Source organism: Gossypium raimondii, chromosome 1 (genome assembly GCF_025698545.1).
Source record: "Gossypium raimondii isolate GPD5lz chromosome 1, ASM2569854v1, whole genome shotgun sequence".
NCBI lineage: Eukaryota > Viridiplantae > Streptophyta > Magnoliopsida > Malvales > Malvaceae > Gossypium > Gossypium raimondii.
In genome coordinates, this window is record NC_068565.1 from 8,623,183 (window position 1) to 8,635,311 (window position 12,129).

The 12,129-nt window shown below is 32.6% G+C and overlaps 1 protein-coding gene across 1 annotated transcript; it reads right to left on the minus strand.

Moving 5' to 3' along the window:
* Window positions 1-6,561: 6,561 nt before the first annotated feature.
* Window positions 6,562-7,412, minus strand: LOC105780341 (germin-like protein 9-3). The gene has a single exon (XM_012604617.2). It carries the CDS (start codon window positions 7,383-7,385, stop codon window positions 6,756-6,758), a length of 630 nt encoding a protein of 209 aa, XP_012460071.2. The 5' UTR covers window positions 7,386-7,412; the 3' UTR covers window positions 6,562-6,755.
* Between the last annotated feature and the right edge of the window lie 4,717 nt (window positions 7,413-12,129).

Sequence of the window (12,129 nt, forward strand, 5' to 3'; positions counted from 1 at the left end):
GAAATATTATGTTAGAAATGTGAAATAAATGAAAATATGGGTTGATTAGAAGATATATAGTATTCGCTAAGAATACGTATAAAGAAATTTCGTATATTTTGTGTATTTGTGAATTAGGAACTAAAATGTCAAAATGTGAAAATATGATGACTATTTTGTAAAAATGTCAAAATATATTTATATGGATTGGATTGATTGATTTGGTGAATAAATGAGTTAAATTTGAATTTGTATAGATCAAGATAAAGAAATACTGGAACTTGATCGGGGGAAACAAAAGTTAGACGGGTAGACGAAAGTATTCGAGCAAATACGAGGTAAGTTCGTGTAGCTAGAATTGAATTATTAAATATTTGTAATTGTCCAAAAATGAATGTATGTAAGTTGAATGAATGATCCACTTGAATTTTAAATTACCGATATACTATTATATTACTGTTTACATGAATGCAAATGAAATGTTACAAATACTATATACGTTATATAGATTTGGTATAATAATAGGCATTGAATATGAAATTTTGAGTATTTAAATGTATGTATTTAATTATATTAAATATATATATATACACACATATGAATTGAGAAATTGAGCTATTGATTTTTCATTGCTTAATTGATGAAATTGGATAATACCGAGCCCGTTTGAACTTTAGAAAATCGTCGGATACGAGTGACTTGTCACTAGGGTTACCGTTTGGTCGAGCTCCTGTATTTGTTGCGGACTCACCACAGCTTGTATGAGCTTACCGTTTCAGCTCTACGGAGCTTACCGTTTCAGCTCGATAGAGCTTACCGTTTATCAGCTCAGAATGAGCTTACCGATCATGGCTCGAAAGAGCGAAAATGACAATGAATTGACGAATTTCTGATAAATACACTTATAGTGTATCCCCCGTGTATCCCTCGATGTTCTAATAGGTTCAACGGGTATAATTACTGTTACTGATAATATGAATAAGTTATATAATTATTTGGATGAATTACCATTGATATGTATAAGTTACTATTGATACGGAAAAATTTATGTTATTACTGATGAATTACAGGTTACACGAATAGGATGGAATTGATATAAATGCTATATGATTTACATGAATTATTTGTTTTATGAATATATGAATTATAGGGACGACATGATATATTTAGCTATATGACTAACTCGTGGATGGTGATGTGAATAGACTTTGTAGACAAATGAGTTGATTTTAATTGTTTTAAATGCTTAAATGTTAAATTGGTAAGTTTAATTCTATATTATACGGCTTACTAAGCTTAATGCTTACTTCATTTATTTTCTTATGTTCTATAGACTTTGGAAGCTAGCTCGATTTTGGACTAGGTCAGAGATTTGCTATCACACTATCCAAACGATTTTCGGTACTTTTGGACCTTATGTAAATAATGTAAATATGGCATGTATAGTTAATTTTTGGTATGAATTTTGGGGTTTGATCAAGCTATGTGATATGGCTTGAGTTGGAAATGTTTAGTTTAGAATGGAAACATTATGTGTTATGTTCATTTTGGGTGCACTTTGATAAATGATATTTTGGTATATTTGAATATATAATGCATTGGTTGCGATTTAATATTTGCAGGGAAGGTTCAATAGTTATAAAGGGGTTATGTTCAAATTTTTCTAAAAAAAATAAAAAATGAATGAAGTCAATTAGTAAGAATTTATATGAATTTATGATTATATATGTTTGTTATTTATTTAAGAATTACTGTATATTGTTCGAGATATCTAGTAATGCCTTGTAACCCGATTTCGGCGACGGTTAGAGGTTAGAGGTGTTACAGATTATTCGTTTTTCTCCATATATAATCCAGTTAAAGGTGGAGTTGTAATACCCAGGTATCTCTATTGACCCGAAATCTAAGAAAAATTAGGACTAAATTGAAAGAATTAGCAAATTGTCAGACTCTATCAGGGAATTTAGAAATTTTAATGGCCAAATTTTGATTTGGTTGGATTTCGATTTTGGTTCGGTTAGGATGAAACTGGTTAGTTCCATGGGGGGAGACAAAATGATTAAGGATGGAGGGTTGAGATGGTCAGTGAAGAACTTGCCTTAGGAGTATATATATACACATGTGTGAGAAGATAGAATTCTCTCAATTCTTTTTACAAATCTTATTATTTCCATAAAATCATTTTCTTCAAACGTACTAAAGAAGAATAGAATGTAGCTGAAGGGAGTCTTGCATGTTGCAACAGAAAAAAAATTGAAGTCTGATAATAGAGAAATTTAAAAAACTAGTAAGTTTCCTTACCTCTTTGTACTATTGGATTGAAGAAGGGGTGAAGCAGTAATTCTTACAAACTTCTACATAAGTCTTGATTTTGGGTTGAACACCTTTAGTTTATCTAATAAATGGTTGTCATACTTAGCTGCTAAAATAAAGAAGGCCTTGACGTTTGGACAAGCTCAACTGCTAAAGATAAGAGAATTCAAGTGAGTTTCTATACCTTACCTTTGGATAATCGATAATGTTGTGTGAGCTTGCCAATTGTTTGATAAATGTTTGATTGTTAGAGTTGTGTGACCCAAATTCTAACAGATTACTTGCAAGTCAAGTTAAACAAAATATATTTTCTTTCTAGAAGATTTAGTATTTATTAGGCTAATATATTTAGCATTTATTAACATAGTTTATTTGACCTACTAATTTAGCCTATAAATAGGTTCTTTTACAACCTTAGAAAATACACCAATTAGAGATTATAACTCATAACACATTTAGAGAATTTTGTGTTTACGTTTTGAGGGTTCTTTGTATTCAGGCTTTCGAGGTTTAGTTTTTATCTCCATCTTTTGTACTATTCGTTCTTTTGCCATTATAGTAAAATTATCTTTGCCCATGGTTTTGTATCCTCTTTGGAAGGGTTTTTCCACGTTAAATTTATGTGTTCAATTTCTTAATTTATTACGCTATTTTTTTACTTGTTGCTTAATCGGGTCGATCCTAACAAGTGGTATTAGAGCTAGTTCAATTTTCATATATCAACCCGTTCAGAGATGGCAGCAACAAGATTTGAAATTGAGATGTTCAATGGTAAGACAAATTTCAATTTGTGGCAAGTTCGGATGATGACAATTCTAGTTCAAACTGGCTTGAAAAAGGTTATTACCGGGAAAAAAACTGAGAATCTAAATCAAACAGAATGAGAAGAGCTTGATGAAAAGGCCTTGTCTGTAATCCAGTTGTGCCTCACGAATACGGTATTGCAAGAGGTATTAATGGAGAAGACCTTATCTGTCTTGTGGAAAAGGTTAGAAACTCTTTATGCGACTAAGTCTCTAGCTAATCGTTTAGTGTTGAAACAACGTCTATTTAGGTTTCGCATGAACGAAAGTGAGCTTCTTAGAGATCACATCAGTCAATTCATTACTCTTTTAAATGATTTAAAGAACGTTAAGGGTCATATTGATGATAAAGATCAGGCTATGCTATTATTGTGCTCTTTACCCCCTTCATACAAGTCTTTCAAGGAAACTCTAATTTATGGCAGAGACAAACTCTTGTTCGAAGATGTGAAGGGTCATTTGTTGAGTAGAGACAAACTCGACAATGAGTTTGGTTTGGATAGCATGGCAGATAGGCAAGCTTTCGTTTTGGTAGCATCAAAGAAATAAGACAAAAGGTGTTGCTATTGTAAAAAGTTAGGTCACATCAAAGTAGATTGTTATAAACTGCGAAATAAAAAAGCTGCTGAGAGAAACGAGGAAGATGTAGCTGATGTTAATTTGGCCTATTAAAGTGGTGATGATTTATTGTTAGTGTCAACGAGCGATAACTCCAAGCTCACGTCCGAGTGGATCCTAGATTCGGGATGTTCTTTCCACATGTGTCCCAATAGAGAATGGTTTTCCACATACAGTTCGGTTGAAGGTGGAATTGTGCGCATGTGAAACGAGTCATTTAGTAAGGTAATTGGTATTGGTACTGTTAAAATTAGGATACACGATGGGACAATTAGGACACCCTCAGATGTCAGGTATGTACCTAATTTACAAAAGAATCTCATCTCCTTGAGTATTTTAGACTTGAAAGGATGCAGAATCAGCATCGAGTCAAGCGACATTAAAGTATCTTGTGGAGCTCTCGTTTTGTTAAAAGGTAAAGAACTGACAGTCTTTATATTCTGGAAGGTTCTACCGTGACCGGTGAAATCGAACGTCCCTCGTCTGATACAGAGTTGAAGTCAATTCATTTGGAGTGGAGGCAACTTGGTCATAGGAGGGAAAAAAGGTATAACTGTTTCGTTGAAGAGAGGTTCTCTTTAGGATACATGTTTTGAAAAGTTACGGCACTGTGTTCGTGAAATTTAAACCCGGGTTAGTTTTGATTTGGCAGTGCACAAGTCGAAGGCTAAAAGTTTTCCAGCTTCTAAGCACATATTCGACTCAGTTAATTCCCTACATAGTTCAAGATAGACTCGTGGCGGGCTTTAGCGAAGATGACGTTGTAAGAATTCGTGTTAAGGTAGAGATTGTTAGAGTTGTTTGACCTAAATTCTAAGAGATTACTTGCAAGTCAAGTTAAATAAAATATATTTTCTTTCTAGAAGATTTAATATTTATTAGTATAATATATTTAACCTTTATTAGCATAGTTTATTTGACCTACTAATTTAGCCTATAAATAGGTTCTTGTACAACCTTAGAAAATACACCCATTAGAGATTAGAACTCATAACACATTTAGAGAATTTTGTGTTTATGTTTTGAGTGTTCTTTGTTTTCGGGTTTTCGGGGTTTAGTTTTTATCTCCATCTTTTGTACTCTTCGTTCTTTTGTCATTATAGTAAAATTATCTTTGCCCGTGGTTTTGTATCCTCTTTGGAGGAGTTTTTTCACGTTAAATTTATGTGTTCAATTTCTCAATTTATTCCACTATTTTTTTTACTTGTTGCTTAATCGGGTCCATCCTAGCATTGATAATGAATAATTCTTGATGGGTTAATTGGTGTGGTGTATGTATAACGATAAATGTTAAATATATTTGCTTCTTGTATATGGGGTAGGGAAGGGAAAATATTAACAAGATAAGTGAAGTTAGAAATTAGGAATGAAAATTTTTGTTAGATACTGTTATACAGTATTACTGTATGTAAACCGTGATGAGCGAAGCTTTGGGCCTTATAGAGGAGACACTGCGGTGTTCGAGTATCAATGTTAGGATGGCGAATGGAAGAATGGGTGGAAGAATAGAGAAAAAGGAAAATAGAATTCCGTTAAAATATCGCCATCCGGAATTGTTGGGAGTAGACCGCGATGTGCGAAGCTTCAGACCTTGCGGGGGGACTCTTCGGTGTTTGAGTAGTAAGGTGAAATGGGAAACAAGTCCTTTGGGACGACATCATAACGACAGTTATTAAGTTTCAAAGAGCAACATTGCGGTGGCGGTCAGCAAGTTCTATGGGATGACACCGCGATGATTGTAAAATCCTACGGGACGACACCTCGAAAGAGGTTAGATGTGCAAGACCACAGCTCGATGGTAAATATACTTTTCAACAATGTGAATGCATCATGGGGAATATAAGCAACGTCAATATTTCACATCATTTGCTCAAGAGATTGACTACACTTCACTCGTATACCCATTATTTTATGATCGATACGCCTAATCTAGCCCACTTCAAATCCATTTCCCATGTAGCAACAGGGTATTCACTGAAGAATTTGGAATCTATTGTGAGCGCTGATATTCATTTTGTAATCTTCAAGCTGATGCAACAGCATTGTTTAGAGATCTGTAGTGTTCGTTCACTTGTTCTGCCTGCTACATCTCTGATGGTTTGTTTCTTTGACTTTATTTTGCAATCTCTAGATTTTTAGATACTTTATCATCTACTGACACAATGCAAATTTTGTGACTGTCGTAGCTTTTAAGCTGTGAGCCGCTTCCTGTTTTTGCCAACTTGATGGAGCCGGATATGCGTTATTATTATGGTCTTATTGATTGGTCGAGTTCGGATAAAGGACTTGAAACTTTGCTGACAAGTTCTCAACTAGAAAGCTTTACTTTATTCAGGTATATTCTATGTTTAAGCTTTTATTTAAGTTGCAGGCTCTTACTGACACCCCCCCTTTTTTTTATGTTGTGGTTTTAGGAAGTTCTCTGCTCTCTGCCACAGAAAGTGCCTTGTTGTTTGTTGTATAAACTCAAGACCATCAAAATTACAAACTTTACAGATGAAAAAGATTGTATTGGAAAGGCAAAGTATATTCTAAAGAATGGTGGAGCGCTACAGAAGTTGACAATACTCACAGGATTATACATTTCTGAAGAAGAGAAATTGGAGATATATCAAGTGTTGTTGGCTTCACCAAGGAAATCAAAGCAATGCCGTATCTTGTTTATTTGATATAAATATAATATTGTATTGTTGGTACCATATTTTTCTTGGCCTTTTGAATGACTCTTTCTTCTCTGTTTGTTAATTACATCTTGGTCATGATTTCTTTTCAACTTTTCTCAGTGTTCTTCCATCGTCGATTTCTGGGTCATCTCCATAAGAAACCTGCTCCCCTTTTCCATTCCATATCATAACAAGTTATTTGATATTGCAACAAAGACCAAGAATGGGTTTATTACATCTTGATGTTTATTTTACAAGTCGCTCTTCAAAGAACAAAGCAAATTGATAAATCCCCATTTTGCAGCACAAGACGTACATATGTGACCAAATCTTAGAACCCCATAAGTGGAATTATTGCTAATAGCTTAGAATCTCCATCTCAGGCCTTAGGTGCAAACCCTGCTTTGAGCTTCTGAATTGTGTACACATCTGTTTTGAAAGACTTCGCTAAGATCTCATCATCAATGCCTGTTGCCAACACCGTAGAAGGAACTGAAACAGTACCAGCAGCTGCGCTACCGAAAGCAGAAACCGCGACCGCAAAATCGTTCTCGGCACAGTTGAACTGATAATGGACTAATCCCTTTGGGAACGCAAAAATATCACCAGCTTGAAGTCTTTGCGTAAAGAGCTTGTTAGTAGTGTCAACAAATCCAACTTCAAGTACACCATAGGTGAGAAACAAAAGCTCAGTGGCACGAGGATGAGTATGAGGAGGGTTAACTGAACCAGCAGGGTATTGTACAACAGCATAGGAAACACTTTGTCCATTAAGAGCAGGGAATTCAGCCATGGTTGCTTTAGTTACAGTGAAATTTGTTGGTGGATCAGAGTTAATGAGTGGCCTCATGCCAGTATAGGTGAAGAAATTTCCATCCAATAGAGTATTATTCACTTCCATTGGAACCACAAAATCAGATATAATATCAGGGTCTCCACTTATTGCCGACAAAGGGAAGGCAAGAACTAGAATTGTTAGGAAGAATCGTTGCTTGACAGTCAATGCCATGGCTGAAAAAAACCTGGAAACAAACAAAGCTGCCATGCCGTTAGCAAGAGTTCCATGTGTACATATATAGGGAACCGTTTCTTGGTATTGCCAGCTAGATATTTGTTTGGTCAGTAATCCTTGAAGTTGACGAAAAAGACAACAGCTATAATCATGGCAAGTCGGCAACTACATGCTCTAATTTTCTTGTCTATGTTCATAGGTTTTCTTTAATGGGAAACTATGGAAGGTCCAGATTCTTTAGATGAGGCATATCCATATTTCCTGTCTGGAATTTCGATGGAGATAATTTTTTCCGCAGTTCCTCTATATATTTTTTAAATTTTATTTCATTTTGGTCGTTAATTTATTTTGAATTCCATTCTTTCTTTCATTCGTTTAATAAACAAATCATTTATTTAATTTAATAATATATTACAACTTTAATAAATAATAAATCAATAGCAATAAAGAACTAAAAGTAAAAAAATTATTTGGTCCTCCAACTTTACACCAAATATCATTTTAATCCTCTGTTTTATTTTTCATATCTTTTGTCCATTAAATATGCATTATTTATCAAATCACTCAAAATGGATGAAAAATTATCATATGTTAACTTTCCTAATGTGATGTTCACATGTATGCTGCGTTAGCATTAATTAATTTTTTTAAAATAAAAAAAACACAGTGCAACACATGGCTAACAAATTCAAACACTGAAAAAATAAATTAGTAACCGTAAAACATAGTAACGATAAAAAACAAAACCAACCTTTGAAATCAACGGTTGCATTTCCTTCCATATCGAAATCAATCAAGATGGTGCATGAAATATCCTTTTCTAATAATTAGTTAGTTATTATATTAATTTATTATAATCAGAAATTCTATCACACATATATGTGTATAAAATTTATAAATGTGTTTAAAAATAATATAAATAATAAAATATGTATAATTAAAATTAAAAAATAAAACTAATATCAAAATAATATTTTAATTTGAATGATAAATTAAAAAATTTATTAATACAATTGATTCAAATTCATCAGATCGGAAATAACACCAACTTAATAGTATAATTATTTTCGTTTGTGAAGTAGGACGTAATCCATGATTTTGTTGCACTTGTTAAATCTACTACCTTCGTGTTAGTAGCATGAAGCTACTAACCAACTAGATGTGCTCATGGGCCGGGCTGGGCAGGGTTCAGGCCGGGCCCAAAAAAATTCAGCCCTCTTCCTAGGCCTGGGCCCAGCCCAGCCCAAAATACGGGCCTGAGATTTTGTCCAGACTGCCTGGGAAAAAATCTGGAAGCTGGCCTGCCCACTTTTTTTTTTCTTAAAACTAATTATGTTATCTATAAAAATTATGTTAGAATTGATGTAGTATTACATTCTAAGTTTTGATTCTTAATAAATAATGAACTTGTCCACCATTTACTATTTGTAGATGCCCAATTTAGCCCGGGCCCAAAATAAAACCAAAAAATAAAAAATAACAGTTTATGTACATTGGGATAAAACGACCCAATTTTTTAAAACCCTAGCCGGCCCAATGAGGCCTATAATTAAACATCATCAGGGAACTCTAAGGTTCCCTGCCTTGCCTCAAGTCATTACTACCCCATGTGCGCCCAACAAGACCACGCTTGAGGTGCCGCCACCTTGACCCTCCTTTTACCAAAACGGCAAGTTGACCTTGCCATGTACCTGCAAACAGAAGCAGCATAAAGAAGGGCAAAAACAAAAAAGGAGGATGGATTTTCGGCTTTATAAGCCTGGAAAAGCAATGTAAAAAAAGGGGGGGATTTTCTTCTTTTTTTTTTTCTTTTTTCTTTCGGCTAAAGCCTAATATGCTGTAAAGAAGAAGAGACTCTTCTTCCTTTTTTGTTTATTATGAACATTAATATATATATATATAAAACAAATTCTCTTTTTTATCCTTTTATTTTATTTTTATTTTATTTCATTTTACACATTAAGTAATAATAAAAAAGGGAAGAGGAAGGGAACTCACCGGAAGTGGCCATGGTAGCGCCGTCGGAGGGTCTCTCCTCCATCACCCGAATCGGGCCCAAGCGGCCAAAAACCTCCCTTGTTTTCGATTCTCACGGGTTGAGAGAGCTTTGGCTCTCAAGGATGCCGTGAAGCGGGGGCTAAAGGGCCCATTTTCCAGTGCCAGTCGTCGGCCATGGTGCTGACGCGACGGAGGCCTTGGGAGACCGTCGGCCATTTGAGGGATAGGGGGCTTTTTTTTGCGGCTGTAAATGAAATTAGGGTTTTTAAGCTTTTAAAGCCTCTTTAAACGGTGTCGTATGAGCTTGGGGTTCAGAGACCAAAAACGGCGTCGTTTTGGTCTCTGACCCATGAGGTGACCCGACCCAACCGTGAGGATCCGCGTGTTTTGTCGTAATGGACTATTTTCAACTTTGGTCCCTCCAGTTTTCGTGCATATTGCAATTCGTTTTTTTATTTGTTAAGTCGCGCCCCGTACTTTTACGATTGCTTCACTTTAGTCCTTACTGATGTAATCCCTTTTGCATTTTTTTATTTTATTATTAATCATATATTTTTATTTTATTTATTTATATTCTTATTCATTATTATATATATGTATACATTATTTTAATATGTATACTATTATTTTAAGTTATTATTATATATTAGTATTTAAGCTCATTATGTATTATGTATTATTATATTGTTATTATTATTATTTTGTTTTAAAATTATTATTATTATTATTATCAGTATTATAAATTTATTATGTATTATTATATTAAGTTTCTTCATATATTAATATTTAATTTCGCCATACATCATCTTATATATTTTCTATGTAAATCTAATCTAATATACATATATATATTTTATAATTCATACATACATATATCTTATATATATATATATATATATATATATATATATATATATATATTATAACTTAAAACTATATATACATACGTATATTCTTTTTATATTTTATAGTATACGTATACATACATTTTAGTTCTTATAAGTATGTCTTATTTCATTTTGTATACACTCATTTTATACATATACATGTATATTTATCTTTTACATACACATTTATAGGTCTATATATATTTACTTTTATCTTCATAAATATGCATATACAAATTCACATATACTCATATTTTTATAATATACAATTTACATACATACCTATACGTATTTTTTATATACATGCTTATATAAATCTCTGATTGTATCTTATAATATATACACTTTCATATATACATGTATTTCATAATTTCTATATATATATATATATATATATATACACTTATTTTAATTCATACACATATACACACACTTGCACATTTTTATAATTTCAAATACATACATATACATAAATTTTTTTATATATTCCTTTTGTTTCTTCTATAATTTCGTTGTTTCACGCGATAGTTGCTTTCTATTTCATGCTCGTTTTATTTGGAATGAATGCTTATCTGCTTATTACCTTGTATAATTAATTTGAATTTTATTTATCTTTTATTTGTTGTTGCCCATATTATTTTTACTTGCATATCCTAATGTTATTCTGTCATATATAATTTTTACTCGAATTCATAAAAATAGAAAACTTTGAAAATAAAGGCAATACTCGTATTTAGAATCTTCGAGAGGATTGAGTCCTAACGTATCGGGTTCCAATTTCTTTCGTTGAATCTAAGTAGTCGAGAATGCTCTTTAATTTAAACATGAATGAAAAGCTTATCATCGGGAATTCAATACGTCGTATTCTAATGCATTAGATATGACACATTGTTTTCTCGAGATGAGGATTTTCTAAGAAATAATAAAAGTAATATTCAACGTTTAGAGTTTTGAGAAATTGTGCCCTAACGTATTGGGGTGCGATTTCTTCATATGACTTAAACAATTGAATATCATTTTAAGTTTTATTGCTCGAGTTTTTTTGACAAGCTCATTTTGTGGGAGTGAAGTATCACATCCTAACTCATTAGGTGTGACATTTCCTCTTTCCAAGATGAGAGGGTCTTAACGGGTAATTCGATTTATATAAGTTTTTAAAACAAAGGATCGTATTTTAAATCTCTTCAAAGTTTTCAATTTTCGACATTAAGACATTAACTAATCAACTAGGTACCAATTTTTTGGGCGTTACGAGGGTGCTAACCCTTCCTCGTACGTAACCGACTCCCGAACTCGTTTTTTAATTTCGTGGACCAAAATCGTTGTTTTAATAAAATCAAATCGTTTATTAAAAACAACCGCTTTTTGAGGTGATCCGATCCCACCTCATTAAAAAGGATTGGTGGCGACTTCCGTTTTCGTTTTCGTTTTTAAAACCTAAGTTGACCCCGTTTTATCAAAAAATGGTGTCAACACTATTGTTTTTTTAACAACTTTATAGAAAATAAAAGCAAATCGCATAGAGGAAGTAGCAAAAGAAAGAAAGAAATTAACCTGGAAGTATATTACATTAATAATTAAGGTGTAGTATTTATAACAAGATATTAAAACAATATATTTATAACAGTTTATTAAAATATTATATTAACACAAGATATTTATAACAAGATACTAAAACAATATATTAAAATAGTATATTTATAATAAGTATATTAAAACAATATATTTATAAAAGTATATTAAAACAGTATATTAAAACAATATATTACAAATTTTATAACAAGTATATTAAAACAATATATTACATTAAAATTAATGTTTTAATCAAAAATTAACAATATTAATTATTTAGTTAA

Coding starts and splice junctions, on each gene's coding strand:
- LOC105780341 (XM_012604617.2), bottom strand. CDS start 7,385: ATGGCATTGACTGTCAAGCAACGATTCTTCCTAACAATTCTAGTTCTT.